The 19,612-nt window shown below is 36.1% G+C and overlaps 1 protein-coding gene across 1 annotated transcript in view; it reads right to left on the bottom strand.

Annotated features, from left to right (window-relative positions):
- Positions 1–3,571: 3,571 nt before the first annotated feature.
- LOC121166301 (growth factor receptor-bound protein 14-like) overlaps positions 3,572–19,612 on the bottom strand; it is a 58,739-nt gene continuing 42,698 nt past the window's right edge. Inside the window, exons 6-13 of the mRNA XM_040995440.1 lie at positions 18,952–19,062; positions 18,667–18,762; positions 12,792–12,872; positions 7,790–7,906; positions 7,628–7,700; positions 7,397–7,484; positions 5,192–5,285; positions 3,572–3,947 (exon numbers count right to left, since the gene is read on the bottom strand). Of these exons, the coding sequence (XP_040851374.1) occupies positions 3,801–3,947; positions 5,192–5,285; positions 7,397–7,484; positions 7,628–7,700; positions 7,790–7,906; positions 12,792–12,872; positions 18,667–18,762; positions 18,952–19,062 (807 nt within the window). The 3' untranslated portion in view covers positions 3,572–3,800. The remainder of the gene's footprint in view (positions 3,948–5,191; positions 5,286–7,396; positions 7,485–7,627; positions 7,701–7,789; positions 7,907–12,791; positions 12,873–18,666; positions 18,763–18,951; positions 19,063–19,612) is intronic.

The following is a 19,612-nucleotide window of genomic DNA, read 5'->3' as shown; positions in this document are numbered from 1 at the left end:
AAAATAGTTATCATTCACTGAAAAAAATCTTGAAATTAATCAGTGCCCTTTCCATGTTGTTCCCCCTTTTGATGAAAACATACAGTCCTTTTTCAAGAGCTTTGTAATCTAACTCCTGTAGGTCTTCCAGAAATCTACTTAATTCCTTCCATGTTTCAGCAACTCTACTCAGTACCTTGCTCTCACAGTATCTTTACTGTATCTTTACCCAGATGGATGCAGACAGTTGCATATCTACACTCTAGTACTCAGCTTTGTATCTCCAAAAATCCGTTTCACATGATAGGTTCACAATATATGCTAGAGGGAAGTTAGCAAGCAATAAGACAAGAAAAATTTTCACAATTCCTAATCACACTTAATCTTAGCCAAAAGGCCAAGAAGCAATGCACACAATTCCTAATCAGACTTCTACCAGTAAGAGAGCTTCTGAAGGGAGCAAGATTCCCTGGATGTATAAATAACCCATAAACATAAAAGTAAATCATGTTTGTTAATTTCTTAGAGATATATCAATAACCTGAGAAGTTTCATCTTCCCGCACCCAGCCAAACATTATTCCAATTTTATATTGTCCAAGCATATATCCTAAAGTTTGTTTTTTTAAAAGCTTCTGTATTTTCTACTCAAGCCTATCTGTTACTGAAATTTTGGGGAATATTGTTAAAGAGAGTAAGTAATCCTATTAATCTTTTTCATCATCAGGTGAAGACAAAAGAGCATGGTATTTTATAGGACATGATATAGGTGTCCTTGGCTCAATCACTGTCCATAAGATGGACTGAATGTTCCAGCTCTGTATTTTTCATGATTACTTCTATAACAGCAGCCTTACATGAAAGACTATCACAATGGAGGAAGCACAATATGCCATATGCAACATCATATTATCAACAAGAAAGGCAAATCAGAGGTAGCATAGGAAAGGCATTCAGTTGAAGAGGGATAACATCCTTGGAAAGTGTAGGCCCTCAGTGCATGATCATTAATGCAATAAAATATGTCTATCAATGAAAATGCTAGACAAGTCATTTTATAAATTATATACTTCATTGCCAAGCCAACTCAAGGAAAGATGATGATGGTTGTGATGGTGGTGAACCCTCTAGAGAGGTAAAGAAACTAATTTATTCAGGGTCACATAGTTACTGAGTAATGGGTTAAAATTCAAATCCATCAAGACAGATGGTGAAGGTTTCATGTTAGCTTATTTCTACTGCCGTATGTGTTATATGGGGCTGGATTAGAAAATGACGAATTATTTACCAATAAAAGCATATTGGCATGGTAACTCAAATGTAGAAACAAGTATGCACATTACTTAAAAATTCACTTAGATCTCTGTAGTAAAGTTTTAGTTCACTACTGTGATATGCTTAGCCAAGAGGTTGGCCTTTCTTTTGTGTAAGTCTATAACTTGTGGTCTCAGGCATATGTTGTTAGAAACATTGTGAGCAGTTCTTCACAGTAAATGTACAACAGCTAGGCTGACATGAGGCAATGCCTACTAACCAAGGTAGACACAGATGCTTGGCTCAGGAACGTTCAATGAGGGTTAAAGGACTCTTGCAACTCCAGCAAATTATTGTGCCCTCTGGTAGTGTAAGAATCTATGCATCACTCATTCAGTTCTCTAAAGAATATAAGACAAAAAACTGGAAACATTACAGAATCAACGGTCAAAACAGCCAGGAGATAGAGCAGCATTTCTTTCTGGGATGCACTCACACAAATATCAAATAGCATGTGGTTCTATGTGATTAATTTGCTTTGAAATTCTACATACTTGCTCCATACATTTAAAGGTATCAGTGCAGTGAAGCCTGGGCAGCACCCAGCTGCTGGACAGATCCATTACTCAGCAAGCCTTCACAATTCCTGGCAATAATGGAATGGTGGATTCAGCTTGGGACACCAAGACATACTCATGCACTACCCAATGAGAATCTTTCCTCTTCTAAGAAGTTATCAATTAATGTCTTACATCACTACTAAAGCATGACTACCATGTGTGAAGATTCCACTGCTGGTTTTCCAAAGCTAGAAACCATATGAAACTCTGATTAACGGATGCTAATCAACCTTAAACACAGCAGAATGAATATCTCCTTTAATATGCTCAAATCAGTCAGCACGTGCTCTATTACACATATAATTAGTCTCAATTAAAGTATTCTTATTTCTTGTGTGCTTGTGTCTTCTAAGTATTTCAATTTCCCTAACTCTTCAACACATACGTAAGAAAAGAAAAAAGAACATGGAACCGATGGTCTACTGAGTTGTTTCTTTCTGAAGAGCGAAGTATGCTAATCCAAATATGTGGGGAAAAAAATGAAAGAGGTTTCATTCCTATGTCTGTACCAAAACAGAACAAGGTGACAGAATATAAAGATAATTCACATTTTTTTAGGGAATGCATTTTAATAATGTAGTGTTCTTAGGATTAATGTCACATTGGATTTATATACATATACATAACATCTTCAAAAAGAATCAGGAAAATAGTGATTTTTCTCTATCAACTTTTCCCAAATAGTTTTTTTTTATGCTTTAAGATCAAAAGTATAAATTATATACAAAATCTAAGGCCTGCAGTAAAGTTTATGAATGTTAGTCATACAAATAAGATAAAATTTTTGAGAAATTAGCATTTAAAATATTATAGTTTCTGATATTATTTAAACTGGGTATAAAATTTTAAAAAATCATTCCCTTTAAAAATACTGAGTATTTTTATAAATTTAAAACAAATCAAAAGTACTCAGGGCCATTCTGAGCTATTGAAAGGAGCAGGTGTATTCAGAGGTCCTGTGTTCCTCAAGCATTGTGGATACCAGACTGGTAGTTTATAATATGTAACTGGTACAAGTTTCCAAATTGTTTGGCTTCTATATTGAAGCTGACAATGATAAGAAACTTCAATGGGGGTAGATAAAAACAAGGAATTATCTACTAGGATCTGTATAGATTTGACCTGATTGGCTTAATGTTCTATTAGTGACAAAGTCAAAAGTGATCTGAAGGTTAGAATATGGGGGAAATGTGAGCTATTAAGATGACAATGTCATACTGTCAGAGATTATATGCTGGGACACATGTGTGAATTATACAAACCTTTTCTATATTTTAATTATTTCCATGAAAACAGGTAAATTCCAGCTAGCCAGTAAATGCATAAAAAATGGAATGAAGAATGTGCCTCTAACTGGCAGAAATCCATATAGATTTTATAGTATAATTAATAGCTTTAAAATGTAATACAAGCTATCCAGAGCAACATAGTTTTAATCTACTATCTAAAAATATGAGGTTAATTGAAGATTATATTATACTAGAAAATAGATAATTTGAAATAGTTTCACTTATTAACAAATTGTAGATAGTTTAATTGATAACTCAAATCTGTCTCATAATTCTTAGTAATGAAGAATGTAAATGAAACTCAATCTTCAAATAATTCCCCACTATTCTTCCTACTTTATGTTTGAAAGTTATATCGCTAAATGCATATCTGTATACATATTTGGGAAAAATAAAATAATGTAAAAAACACAACAACACGTCAGGTCAATTTTTTTCCTAATATTTAATTTTAATGAATGAACTTTAAATGGTATATGTACTATCAATCCAAGTCTTTGCTTATTTGTAATGCACAACTATTTCTTTTTAACTTGTGGATGAATTACATTCTTTTGCTCATGGGTAACATGTTCACCCTTACTTAAGGTCTTGTTCTTTTACTTTTCTTCTTAAGTCCTTTTTTCCTTCAATAGTTTCACAGGTCACTTCTGGTTTGTCTAAATAACAATCCTAGCACAATAATGCTTCAACTTGCAAGGAAGAACACCTTTATTGAGCTGATAGAACTCCACCAACTGAATCAGATCTGTAAATCTTGTGTGTCCATCATCTAGTGTATGGAACATTGCACCGTTGTCTTCAACCTGCAGGAGGAAATTTAATAAGGTGGTCACAATTTGGTTAAGTTACCTAGCAGGCCATCCTATTCCATTCCATCCATATCCTTCCTATGCAAAAAGTGGTAAGTTAATATAACTGAAAGACACTGAAAAGGATGTATAGCAAGTCCAGTTCTTGGAATTGCATTTAAAAATATATAATCTGATCCTCACTGAAAGCTGTGTAGTTCTACTTTATGACCTATAATTACTCCAAACTTCTGTGTAGTTGGGGAAATGTGACTGTTTTGAATCAATGAACAGTGAGAAAGCTATAGTACTCAGATAAAAGTAAACAGAACAGTTTAATGCCTCCACTTACAGAAATTAATTTCCATTTCTAAATGTGGTCTACTTAACAGCCTCACTTAGTATATTTAAAATGAATATTCACATAATTTCCATCAGCAAATTGATTCTGAGGCAATCAAATATTATACTAATGGAATGTCAATTGTCTTCTTTTTGGCACTAAAGTAGTTTAGCTTTAAACAATTTATACTTGCTGGGGACATTGATCACATACTCAATGAAGAAGAGAATATATTTATATACTCTCTGGATAATTACCAAAAGGAAAAAAAATCAAAAGTAAGCATGAACAATTCAATAATCTTAAGAAATTCTTTCCTGAAAAATAGACTATATCTTCCAAAAGGTAGTTCCACAGACAGACACAGACAGACACACACACACACACATACGAGCAATAACCACATCAGCAACAATAAATGTAAAACAATACCAAAGAAAACTTTCATCTGTAACAGAATTACAGAAAAATTCTAAATGTCCTCAGAATAGTTTCAATGTCCAGCAGTTTCATAGCACCTAAATTTTTATCCATAATGATTAAAAACAAAACAACAATGAAAAATCAATTTTAAGAAAATGGAAGAGAAAGAGCCTTAAAATAATGTTTTCTAAAGACCCATTAGTAGAATCCAGGAGAATGTATCTTTAGTGGCCTTTTAACAATAGGTGGCATGGGGTCTATACAATATTGCTAAATCACATTTCATGGAAAAAGGGAAATTTAATTTTTACAATTCCTGTATTTCTTGTATTAATTCAGGCTCATAAAACCATTTCTGCCAAACTTAACTTTAGTCAAAGCACAAGCTCCCAAATTATATTTAATAAAAAGAACAAAAGAAAACTAAAGTTTCCAAAAGCTTATGCATTAAGATCATCTCTAATATACGAATGTAAAATCACAAATTACTTACTGGTATAATTTGAAAGTGCTTTATTTTTTGTCCATGACTCATTGACAGTACAAAAGTTTTGGGGTTACTCTGACTATCTCGTACCAAGAAAACTCTACAAAAAGAAAAAAGGTATTTCAATGTTTCTGCATTTACTCATGGATTTCACAGAATTACAATGTATGAGCTGTGGACCCTTAACTGAGTATGCAATGGGTATGGCTACTCAACCAACTCAACCAGTAAATGATATGGCATAATGTAAAACACCATCTTATATTATAAAACTTGCCTTGGTGTTAATGTAGTTTCAACAGAATATAAACCTATTATATTATTTGCTTCCAATAACCAATATAATAACATGCTGGCATCAATAATTAGTTCTTTGTCCCTTTTCCACAGGAAAAATGGATATACATGTATAATTTTTTTACTCAAAAAACAAATCATTAGTGTATTATTATTTTATAGCTTCTGGGTCACATTAAGCCCCTCTCTTCAAACGAGCTAATGGCTTATTATTAAATCATTTTTATACTTTCTTTTACACTGGATGCTCTTTCTTCATTTAAGTTTGATTTCTAATGTTACACACATACACAAAGAAAGCAAGAAAAGAATATAGTCTGAACAATCAATCCTGAAATCATTTATTAAGTGTTTAAACACAAATGTTTTCAGTAAAAGAAATGCCCAAATAGCATGCACTTTAATTTGGAAGAATGCAGTGCAAAAGCCCAATAATGTCGGGCTAGACAAATCAGACATAGCCTAATGGCCTAAGAGAAAAAAAGGCTGCCAGACACGTATTCTTATTTACTGGCAAGGCAGTATAGAATCAGTCATGCACTTATTATTGGCAAATGCACTGTGTAAACACTCCCCACTGGTGCTTACAATACTAATTTCACTGTGCCTAGACCAAGAGGAACCAAATTTGAAGGATCACAGAAGACTGGGATATTATCCACTCCCCTTGTGCTGTGTGAGATTCTGACATTGCACCAGTAGGAGTTAGGACAAAAGGGCATTTCTCCAGCAAAATTGATCCATAATTCTCTCCCCATTCTCAAAACAGATCATCACTACCACCTAGTGGACCACTTCACACTACCTTTCCAAAGGAATATGATTAAGAAATAAACATTTAAAAGATCATGTTATTCTTCATAATATTATTTTATTCAATTTACACAAATGGGGCTCAGGAGCAAAGGAAATGAAAACTCTCCAAACACTTCCATTATTCTATGTCATTTATTTGCTTGGTCTCAATAGATTGTGGTTTTGCTGCTGTTCAAATTTATACCCCAAAAGACTGCATTCCATGGAGAGAAGCATATTAAAATCTCTCATACAGAGTCTGGTGAAATGCTGAATTGCTGTTAATAACCTTTCATGAGAAGAAACATTTTTATCCAAATGTCAGTATTAAATTGTTTCAAATCCCTGTCATCTTAAGCCAACTTTGAAGATAATAGAGCCCATCACCACTTGTTTATAAACTGATATTGCTTTCACTTCTCAACCAAACTGCAATACAACCTTCCATATTTATGTGCATGTGGAAAGGAAATTTAGTAGATATTATGAAAAACAACTGAAATATTGAGCAATCTATGAAAGGAAATAATTTTTCAGAAAATAAATATTCCATAACACATTTAACATTTCTCTTGAATATCCTGTTAGTGATAACAGCAGAAAGAGAAAAAAAAAAAACCACTATTCTCTTAGACTTGTGCTATTTTATTCATGTTATTCAGTCAATTTATGTTAAAATTTAAGATAAAGTAAACAGAAAAAATGTTCATTATAGATATACACATACATACCTAAAAACAAATACAAGATAAAATCATGACATGAAACATATTTCGGAATTATAATTACATATTTCACTCAAAATGGTGACATTCAAAACAATTTCAGTTTTCCCCTCACCAGTTAATATAGGAGATGCTACAAATGGCATAAAATTGTGACACTGGTGGAGAACAAAGCATCCTGTTTTGTGTTATCTGTTCATTTATACACAAATGCTAGGCACACGCTATGTTAAAGTATTATAAAGACACTTATGAAATACAAGAGCAACAATTTTTATAAAAAATCTCTTTTGCATTACAATGAGCCCAAACTGAAATCCTCTATGTGCATGTCGTGCTGAACAAATAAATACCATGTACAGGATTCTGTCAAGACTAAAAACATCAAACATACCCATCTACAGATCCTTGCTGAATAATCAGTCGTTGAGCTTCCTCTCTAGAAATTCTGTGGTGAAACCATGGTTGGGAGCGGTGGATAGCTGAAGAAATAAAATGCATGAGTGCAAAGCTTTGAAGTGATCACAATTACACTGCATGTACTTTGAACCACGTCCACTCGGTAACTATACCTACAGGCCCATTGATCCAACAGTTCAGTCACAACAACTACCAACAGACATACCCAAGGTTGCGGCTGAACTCTGCAGAGAAGCAGTGGGACTACCATGGATGCCCAGGCGTAAGCATCCTTTTTTCTGAGCAAGAAAGAGAAAACAAATATCAACTTTCTAGACAAGACTAACTCAAATTGTAGATGTTTTAGAGAAAGTGATGCTATATGTACCCTCCAAGCCAGTCCTTCTTCGACTGCAACAGAAAGGGCTTCTGTCGGGTTTTCTATAACTCTGCTTTTCTGACCTGAGAAGTCCATGGCTACCAGGGAATTCTCTGATATACTTCTCTGGAAAAAGGAAACATATTTGAACCATAAACATGTTTCTTAAAATTATCATTTAATGCTTTGTTTAAAAATACATTTTCATTCTAGGATGGGATTTCAAATGTGGCAAGCAAGAAATCAATAAGTTAAAATGCTATAGTAAATTTAGGAAAAAATATGGTGCTTTTATAACTCTTTCACTAAATAAATTACACAGTTATTTGTTAAGGTCATTGAGTTAAGTGTAGAAAAATGTTTTAAAGGCTTTCCTTAAAACATGTATCTTACTTCTAGAACAACTGTATCTTAATATTCTGTAGTACAATAGGAAGACTTTAAATAAATCTTTTCCAAGGTTGAAAACAATCATTACTTCTAAGTTCATCTACTAAATTTTTGTATATATCAATTACCAACAAAATGTCAATCCACCTAGTTATGAAGCATGAGAATCATCATGCACAAAAACCATAACCTAGAGTGACTTGTAACATCTCTGTAGAAATAATACTCTTATTTAATATTGGAGCAAACTATAATACATATTTTGAAAGCTTATCACATCAATTTTCACCATATATAGAGAATAAAATTTGTGTGTAATAGCTTGATAATTCTATATTAAGATTTCAGTGGTTTAACAAGAGAGCATTTTTATTTTTTAAAGATTTACTTGTAAAAACACAGAATCATACAGAAAGAGCTAGTCCACTCCCTGAAAGCCTGCCACAGCAGAGCCTGACCAGACCAAAGCCATGGAGTCAGGAACTCCATTAGGATCTCCCTGTGAGTGGTACAGGATTCAAGTTTTTGAGCTGTCGCTTAGGAACTTTCAGGGTGTACAATAGAAGGAAGCTTGATCAAAAATGGAGCTGAAACTGCATCCCAGGCACGCCAATTTGAGTTTTGTGTGTCCTTAGCGGTGAGTGGCTTACATCACCATGTCACCAATGCCTGCCCACCTGAAAAAATTATGTCTAAATGATGAAATGATAGGAAACAATGCATTTTAATCAAATATAATTTAAATAAATAATAAAGTTATTGATTGATTCACTCATTACTTTTTGCACTTACATTCTCTCGGATAAAAATAAAATATTCAAAACCTGGCTCTTATTTTTTTGTTTGTTTAGGGCTATACTTGACAGACATATTCTACAAAATTTACTACCATAAAACGAGTCATGAATACTATAAATAAAAATAGACAACTGTCAGAATATCTAATTAGGAATCTCACTCAATTTATATGATGTGAGGAAAAATTAAAACTCCTGAGGAGGAAAAAAAATTAAACCTATGAAAAATTATTTAATAGTTATTCTCTGCTAATTTATGCAGGAGTGAATTCAAAAGTGGAATTACAATGGCAAAGTATGGATCATTCTGCATTGAGGAACTCACGGCTTCAGTTGTTTCATATTTACATGGATTCAGTCATTTTTGCATTTGTAACTACAGGTCAAACGTAGGTTTCAAACAAAGCTTCAACCACACACACACAAAAGAAATTTAGAGTCCTTTATCACTGCATCACACATCCCACTTGCTACTATTTCTTATTTTCTCTCCAAACCATGCTGGAATGCCCCAGAATCTTATTATGGTTCATCTATATGTCTAGAGATCTGGCATGCAATCTCTCATTTGTTACAGGAGCTTTTATAACTGACAGCTGCTCTTTCAGACAGATGCTGTCTCTGTAATCTCTATTTGCTGTCACACCTTCGTTTGCCCTTCTCACCCCATGATCTTCTGTGCAGGGCTGTGGACTGGTTGGATACACTTTTGCTTTGCCAACATTAATGAAAAGCGTCCACCTGCCCCAAGCACAGTTACTAGCCTCAGTTGTAGTGATCGCTTTATCCTTTGAATCTCTCTAGCTCCACACGCCAAGATGGATTCTGTAATCTGAAGTTTCTGATAGCATAAAAATGCGGTTAGGACAGAAAAATAAATAGCATCAGCTATTCCTTTTTACAATGTCTCATTCAGTACAAAATGTAAAACAGGGTTCCATGTTCTATAATTATGTGACATGTATAGGGAAACCACACTACAAAGGAAAAATATTCTGATTTGTTACCTTAACTACACTAAAGGAAAAACACAGGAATAAGGCAAGTGTTTTCTACTGAATGGCAGCTGGTAGATGAAAAATTAATAGCTTACCTTTTGTGGACAAAGAAATGGAAGTAAAGCAGAGTCTGACTTAAAACTCAAAAGGTCATTGTCAGCTCAATTTCTTTCTCATAGGAAAGTAATTTGGTTGGACTTCAGAACCGCTTGTATTTCTCAAATATTTGTCCCTTTTTCTAGCACTCTCAGGGAAAAAATAGGACAGAACCAAAATAAAAGAATCCATGATTTCGAAGGCCTGGCTTTCCCCCTAAGACGGAGGCTCTAGTATACCCTGTGTTACCCAGGCTACACGATGAGGTTACATCTATTCATTCTCAGTGAGGTATACAAGTAAAACATCTACTCTGATGGCAACTAGTATCCAACCACACACGCTGCCATCTTTTCTGAAGGATCTAGATAAGCTTATAAAGCTGTCATCTGCAGAAAAGAACAGGACTCCAAAGATAAAATGCACTCTAGAGATTATGAGACCATTCCTCTGTTCATCCTGCAGGGCGCCAGTGGCTTGACTAAGGTGTCACACACAGCTTGTGGTAAAGAAGTAACACATAAGAAACTGCAGCTAAGAACGTCTGTGCCTGATTACGAAGGGCTATGCTATTGTAATGTAATGCTATTGTAATAGGGAAAATAAATGTGAGAGGGTGGGAATTTGGGGAAGGGAAGGGAAATCCCACATCCTGTGGAACTGCATCATAAAATCATAAAATAAATAAATTCAATATTAAAAATGACTACTCCAGGGTCAAAAATGAAGGAAAAAACATGACTGATCTTTGCCCTATCTTCTAAGTCCAGCTTCAGGGCCATATTAACAGCACCTAACCCATGGCTGTATTAAAAGATGGTACTATAAATGAAAGTTTTTTCCTCATTTTGAATGCTGATAATCGTGGCTGCTATGTGCTATACAGGGTTATGATGTTCATTACCATATAGGAATGTCATCTTTATTTTTCTCCTCAAAAGAATTATCTATGAAAATGTGAGAGACATCATTGTTCCTTTAAATAGCTAACTATAATAGATGAGTTTTCTTTGTTGCTCACTGAAAACGGTCCCTCCCTAGTGACTGGGGCAGGTAGGGTACTGGGATCTACCAGATCATTAGTTCTTCCACATTAGTCTAGAGGAGTATAAACTCTGTAGACACCAAAGCAAAGACAAACACCTTAAAGAATGCCTGAGTTGTTTTCAGGGACATTCAGAGGAGCAGAGATGTAAATCTCAAACACCATCCTCTCTGATCATTAAAACCCCCCCAGAGGACAGGTCTTGACCACAAAGGCACTGGATGCTTTTCTGTGATAGTCCCTATTCCAGCGAGATTCTCTCAGGGAATGACTTTTGGTACCACAACAACCCAACTGTCATGCACGTGTGAGCAGCAGCAGCCCCCTCTCCATGGAATATGGCAAGACCACACCTGTGTGCCAACAAAGTGATGCCAACAGAAAGCACTCTATCGGATGCCTAGTCGTGATTAGTAAGTTCACTCTAAAAGTATAGAATTTGAAAAAAATTTGGAGGGATTTAGGAAAGGATTAAGATAATAAAATCTACTATTCTTTCTACATAATTAGGGATTGAAAAACAAGGAAGCCGGCAAATTATAGAAATATTCACCTTAGAATGCTTTTATAAAAATTCATTACATTTCTTAGTTTCTTATTGTAGGACTTAAAAGCAATGATACAAAGATGAGAAGTTGCAAATTTAAAGTACCATAATGATAAAATTGGAGTTGCTTTTCTCTCTAGTTTATCAGCTTTCATAATCAACATTATTTCATGCCTCATTCCTAGAACTGAGTATTTCATCTGCTACATTACATGTAGGGTAAATGTGCCTTCCTTGGCCACAGCCATGAAGAGCATATTTTTAACCTCAGTGGAAATGCAGTTTTCAAAAATACACATGAGCTGATTTGTAACACAGGCACATACATCTGAATTTCCAATATACTCAATATTAACAAGTGTAGCAAAAATAGTGGAACACAAACTAAAAGTTCAGAAATAAAGTCCTTGTGGTAATGCATGGGAAATTAAAGTTAGAACCAAAAGAAGGGAAAAGATAAATCAGAGTGTGTCTGCAAGTAAATATCCAAGTTACATTTAGCATAAATCTGAGAAGCAGCACTGGAGTTAATGCAATGTACGACCTATGTTTTGTCTTGCAGTTTTTGGGTCTCCTGGAAAGCAGTCTGTTTTATAAGAGCCTAGAACTTAAAAAAAAAAAAAAGAAAAGAATTGCTGTTAGATAGCCAGAAGGCAGAAAAGCTCATACGTGTACATACTGCCGCTTTTAGCCTTCCGAGTCACTGGCAGCTCTCCACTAGGGTATGACAGTTTCAGAATCAATATTAAAATAAATGAACCCACCATCAAAACTAATCACTAAGAAAACATACTCTTCAGTGACTAGGAAATATTCTACAAACCACCTACTTAAGATCAAAGACTCATACATCGCAATAATAGAGAATAACACACAAAATAATTCTATATAAGTATAAAATTATTAATGTAGAATGTTATGCACATCAATGAAAAACATCCACTGTGATTTTTATCACACAAGCTAAAAACACAAAACTCAAGGATTAAAAATTTCAATATAACATCACACAAAAATGTTTTCAGTTACTCTAATGTATAAAAAGGAAAGAATAATGTATCATAATGTACATTGATAATTACAAGTCGATATTCTACAACTATAAGATACGGCATACGTTCCAAGACACAGTGCTTACCAGGGGTGACAGACTCTGAGAGCTGCAGCCACTTCTACCTTGAAATGGATGTATGTAATTCTGGTAGAGCTGCATGCCATACTGCAGAGGAAACAGATAAAAACACATTCCCACCACTTTTACTGCACTGGTAATCTACAAAAATCAACATAGTCATAAATTACATATTAACAGTACAAGAAAGAATTATGAGCTTTCCATAAGGAAAATAAAATGACAATAATTTTTAAACATAGTTTGATGCCCTGAAATAACATATTGAAAAAGAAATTTATTTTTTTTACTTGGATCCACAAGTTAAGGTCTAGTTCACCACTATTAAAATCAAGCAACTGGTATTTCTACTCATTATGCATAGCAGCAAATAGTACCACAACCAACTGGAGTTACTCAGTGACAAGACAGTTCACACAAAAACAGTGTCACCCATTGTGGTACAAAAATAAGTATGAATTATAAATACATTATTAGAGAAACACTGAGTTTGCCACACTTTTCAAGGAGGCATTTCTAACTGAAGTTGGAAACTACTTTCTTACATTGGAGCCATTTCACACAAAAGAAAGCAACATATAGGTAACCCCCTCCTAACACACGCACACACATACACAGATCCTTCAACTACTGGCAATCCTCAAACACTGGCTCGCTCTTCAAATGCCTGTAATAGGGCTGAGCAAATCCAAAGCTTGGGAACCAGGAACTCATTCTCTGTTTCCCACAGAGGAGGGAAGAACTCAGCTACTTGAGCCATCCCTGCTTCCATCTCCCTTGGCATGCTTTAGCAAGAAGCTGGAACACAGAATGCAGGCCGGAACAAGAGCCCATGCACTCCAACCAAGAATGTAGGCCCATCTATTAAAATTCACCTTAGTGAGTTTTTAGATCCTAGAGGTAAGCATTTAGGCTACAGCTTTAAGACACCAGCAGTCCACATTGGGTTGGAGTCTGAAACTCCTGATCCACTTTTCTGCTAATGCAGAAACAAGGGCATGTGGTAGGGGTAGGGAGTAGTAATGGTTCAGATGATTGGATTTTTGCCAGACCCATGGGATAACATATGATTCCTGGCACCCAGTTTCAGTCTGGTCCAGTTACACACATTGAGAACATTTAGGGGAGTAAACCAGCGGAAGGAAACTCTATTTGTGCTTCCCCAACTCCCACTCTCTACCTCACCAGTAAATAAGTAAGCATAAAAACTTCAGGAAGTTCCATGTCCAGTTCCCTGTCTCCACCTCTGCTCAGAGCTTATACATGGTACAGGTGTATGTGTTACATTTTGGACCTTGCAGCTCAAGCCAGCAACTGGAACCTATGTATTACTAAGGGTATATGTATAGAAGGCAAGAATGAGACCCTTCGGGAAGTAGAATACACCACCATCAACCCCATGTCAGACCGTGTTAACTCTTTTCTATGGCACCTGCAGAATTCCTGATGCTACAAGCAGCAGGGATTTGAGTAGCAGACATGCCTTTTCCCCCAGCATCAGTTCTGAGAGCCTCTGGTGCTATCAGACCCCACTCCAAACCCATCTCTCTGGACCAGATTCTGCCCTAGGGCTTAGGCCTGCCTGATACCTTCTCCAGAGTAGGCTGCCTTCAGTCTGCCTGGGCCATGGGGAGGCTCTCCCTTGACCAGCCCTTATTTCCCAAATCCTCTACTGAAACCAGTTGTCAGTCTATGTTCCACACACTTTTTTGCCCAATTACTGAGTGCCTAATTCCTTGGTACTACCTACTCAACCTTGAATGTTCATATTAAACGTAAGTTTTCTTGCTCACTGTCAAAATTAAGTTAGGTCTGATGTATACAAAGGCAGATACCTAGGAATCAAATCTCAACCAAAGGATGAATTTTCTTTAAACATTCAAACAGAACTATTTTATCTACTAAGAACTATTTCCTTAAAATCAGTTCCAGCAAAGTGGATATATTTGGTAATTAAGCAGGAAAAAAAATCAGAGGGGTTCTCAGGGTGTCACTGTTTTTAAGATTTTGCTTTTAACACGAATACAAACTCACATTCAATAAAAATTCTCTGTGCTGACTTTTTTATTCAATTATTTCCCAACTTCTAAAAATTATTTTTTAATTTAAGGTTTGATTGACATTAATGGGACTAAATGAAATTTGCCTAAATCAACTCTAAACATACAGTAAGTTTATAAAGAAGACAGAGTAGTTTAATTCCTAGACAAGCCCATTTTAGAGAATTTATAATTAACTCAAGCCAACACTTTCACAAAAATATTCTGTTTAGCTACCTTTTATTTATCTGCACTGAAACACGTTCTATCTACTATTAAGACTGTTTTCTTCAAAGAGGTGTTGCCCCCAGTACCTGTGGGTTGGAAAGCTGCCTCTGTATTGCTGGAGGTGGTTAGCAGGTATTTAACCCTGGCAGACAAACATAGCATGGGTCACCTTCACATTTCCCTAGCTTTAGGAGGGGCAAATAAAGCACCATAAATGCTAGAAAGAAGTTGGCAGGCTTCAAAAGGAAGGGGAGGAAGATAACGTAGGACTAGGACACTACACATGAGTAAATCTCCCAATTTATGTCTCAGGCTTTTCATAATTCTATCTGTAACTGGATCTCCAGAGGGAAAAAAAGATGCTTCCAATAGCCTACCGGAGAAATCTCCTTATGCATGTGAAAAAGAAAAGGAATAAAGCATTAAGCCATAAAATAGCAAGTTTAGTGTAATGAAATTGAGGATATTTCTGGTCTGGTCAATATAATATAGACTACCTCCCTGCTCCTCTCCGCTAAAAACAATGACAATGGATGGAAATAACACAGCAGATGAACAAAAAAGGTGTTAAGGACACTTCTTACACAAGGGGAATCCAGCTGCATGAGCGTAGTGGCCAATGAGTGCCCACTTTCTCCTTTTATAGAGCATGACTGAGTTGGGCCTGCCCAGCCCACAGCAAGCCCTGGTCAACTGTGACCCGAGTATGCTAAAGCATAAAGAAGAGAGCATAACTTCCCTGTTTGGTTTCTCACAGGCTCCAGGGGAAAGGTTCTCATGGCCACCCACCTCCCTGTCTCATCTGAAAAGCTGTGCTAACACTGAAATGCACAGGGGACATGGATGCAGTAGGCAGAATAGCACTTTCCAAAAGTCATCCACACCTTCATCCCCAAAACCTACACATATAAAGGGGCTACAGGGCAAAGGGGAATGAAAACTTCCAGGTGAGATGGAGTTGATTATGCTCGATTGTTTAGTCAGGCACAATTTAATCACAAGGGCCTTTCTTCCAACATCAGTGTTGCTATAAGTTTAGAGACTGAAATCACTGTACATTGCTGGTAGGAGTGTAAATGGTTCAGCCACTGTGGATAATACATGTCAGTTCCTCAAAGAGCAAAACATAGACTTGCTGAATATCCAGTAATTCCCTTTTTATAAATTTACACATCACACCTCACCTCCCCGAAAACTGATACTCCAACCAGAGTATGTTCACACTATGTTCATACTAGCAGTTTCACAAAAGCCAAATGGTAAAACAACCAAAATGTTGATCAAGAATAAATGCATAAGCAGACTGTTTATTCAAATGGATATAAAAATGTATAAATAGAATATTATATGGTCACTGTAAGGAACAAAAGCTGATACAAGCTACACTGCAGGTGAACCATAAAACACTATGCTCAGTAAAGGTCAGATCCTACAGGCCACAAGCTATATGGTTCCATTTATACGTGGGCATTAAGAACAGGCCAATCCATGGAGAAAGAATGCAGCCTGGTGCTGGCCAGGGAACTGGGCAAAGGGTTCAAAGTTTTCTCTGGAGCTAATGATAATGTTTTGGAATGAGATGAAGGTGGTAGCTAGAAAACATCTTAAATGCCTAAGTGCCATGATTCTACATTATTATGAGAATTTCATGCCAATTAAAAAAAATACAAAATAAGTCTTTCCTCTAATCTTTGAAAGATACTTAAAAAGTCTGCTCTTCTTATCCTTCTTTAGCATGCTCTCTGTCTTTCACTCCGATGGCAGTACATGTTAACAAGTTATAGGAGAGGAGAAAAAACACAATGATAGAATGAAAAAAGTGAACCTTGAAAAATGAACAGGCACAGTCAATTAAAAAGTCTACTACATTCCTTTCTTCAGGCTAAAAGATACAGCAAAATCCAAAGATTTAACAAGACTCTACTGGTCCTGGCTGTTATCTCTAAACACATCAGAAAGTTAGTTTTAAGACATACAACATTGATAATCAGAATCTTTCTATGGCAATAAGTGAATCATGTATATAACATATTCATGCTATGTACACACTGGCAATTTTACATCAGTGCTCAGGCTTGAATCTTAAAGAGCACCTTGGGAAATGCGGACAAACTGTTTTGTTTATTTATTTATTTATTTATTTTGAGGAATGTCCGCTTTATTATGCACAGGTTACAGATTTTAAAGGGTAAGGAAGGGGAGGGCAGGAGGGAGCCTTCTGGCAGACCCCACACCCACCAAAGACGCTGCAATTGGCTGTATGACATGTCTATTTCCCTAGATCTTCTGGTCATGTCAGAGGTCATGTTCCAGGTGTACCACCCTTGACCTTGTAGCCATGTTGGAGGTCACACTCCACCATTCCACCCATAAACCTGAAGGCTGTGCCTCAGACCAAGGGGAGGCTAGGCTTAAGCTACACCCACTAGGCAGCAGGGCAGGAGCCTGGGGCGATCACCCACATCTCCCCCCTCTGCTTTTGGAACAAATTCTACCACAAAGACTTCCGCCATAAGGGCAGTCATAAGTCCTGTGATTCTAGGATGTTGGTGGAGACATTTGAGGGCAATATTTAGCATATACCATCACACCGCAGGCAGAATGCCTATCACAGCAATGTTGAATGTCCTTGATATTAAGTCCAATACACTGTGGAAATTAAAAGGTAACTTCACCAGGGACCAGAGACCCTAACTGCCTATTACCCATCTGGCTCCTCATATCCCCCCAGGAGAATGGACCCTAGCTGCTGCCAGGAACAAAGGATGACGACTCTGGCTTCTTCATGCGGACAAGCTATTTTAAGCCAAAGTTTTCATGGTTATGTTTCATGTATTGTGCTGACTTCAGCAGCAGTGATGCTGACAATAAAATGAATAAACACTCTTTGGATTTCAATTTTCAATATAATTTTCCTATTTGCAACTACCAGAGAATTCTTTTAAAATGGAAATAGTTAAATTTTAGCAAATTTAAAATTGTATTAAATTTACTGGAATACATGTGTTTCCTTTCCATTCTGGAAGAAATTAATTTTGTGTTTTTATTCATTTCAAAATGCTCACCCTCAAATTACACTTCTGGAAGTTGCAGTGTCTGCTGAGCACAAAATTAGCTGTTTTGAAAATATATTCACAGTGTCCTGTGAACATATGCAGAAATTTACATCATGCTTACTAATTTGGAAAGAAAAATTATGAAACACTTAAATAGAAGATAAAACAATTGTATTACACATAGTCAGGTAGGTACATATTAAATATACTTGATTGCTGGCAATGTTTGAAAAAATGCAACTGTTGTGGATAACAGTCATTTCCTTCAGTTATAACTAGGCATTACATGTAATAATCTTACAAAAATGAAAATCAGAAACTTTCTAGCAATGGAATATCTATTCCAAATACAAAAGATAAATTAGATAATGCCACTCTACAAATGTTTACCCTTTAGATTGAGAAACACACACACACACATACTTGGTAGCACTTTCGTTCTTTGTTACACCACCACACAGATTCATAGTAAGTACTCTCATTTGAAAACACAGATATTTTACAACTTTCATGGTGCCCATAGCATTTAATAGAAATTGACACCTGGAACAGGATTACCTTAAGCAATCTAATCGCAGTCACCCAGCACGTCCTACTCTGCTCTCCTTCTGCACAGAGCATTTTCAGGTCTCGGGGCCCTCCTGCTTTGTTAGGCTAGAAGGCCACAGCACATGGTTTATCGTTAATGCATATCTTGAAGGTAATACCTGTTGAAATAAAAGCCACTAAAATTCTATATAGAAGAAAAAGCTACCTCTTTTCAAAAAGAAATGAAAAGAAACCCACTCTTACCTAAAAAGCTGAGACTTGCTTTATTCATCTATCAAAGTATTAAGCCTGTACCTTAAAGCAGAATCCGTAGTTAGTTGGTGCTCCGTGTTTTTTTTTGCCTGCCAGTGACACATATATATCACTATTGCCAAATTCGCTGAAAAATTGCAAATGTCGGGGTTCCTTCAAAAAGAAAAAAAGAGAATCACATATGAGGGTTGAATTAGATAAATTTTTTTTAAAGATTTTATTTATTTTTATTGGAAAGGCAGATATACAGAGAGGAGGAGAGACAGAGAGGAAGATCTTCTGTTCAATGATTCACTCCCCAAGTGACCACAACAGCCGGTGCTGTGCCAATCAGGAGCCAAGAGCCTCCTCCAGGTTTCCCACGTGGGTTCAGGGTTTCAAGGCTTTGTGCCGTCCTCAACTGCTTTCCCAGGCCACAAGCAGGGAGCTGGATGGGAAGTAGAGCTGCTGGGATTAGAACCGGCACCCTTATGGAATCCCAGCACATTCAAGGTGAGGACTTTAGCCACTAGGCTATTGCGCAAGGCCCAATAAGTATTTTTGCATTCTCTTTTTATGATTCTACTACATTGTATATTTTATACCTCAGACAAAAATTATTTTTAAAAATATTTTAAGCACAATGTCACAAAAAAGGAAAAGAAATTATAACACAACTGTCCTGACCCAATCAAGAATTAGACAACATTTTATTATTTAGTAT

Source organism: Ochotona curzoniae, unplaced genomic scaffold, assembly GCF_017591425.1.
Source record: "Ochotona curzoniae isolate NIBS_2020 unplaced genomic scaffold, NIBS_Ocur_1.0 patch115, whole genome shotgun sequence".
Lineage (NCBI taxonomy): Eukaryota > Metazoa > Chordata > Mammalia > Lagomorpha > Ochotonidae > Ochotona > Ochotona curzoniae.
This window is presented reverse-complemented; position numbering and strand designations above follow the sequence as displayed.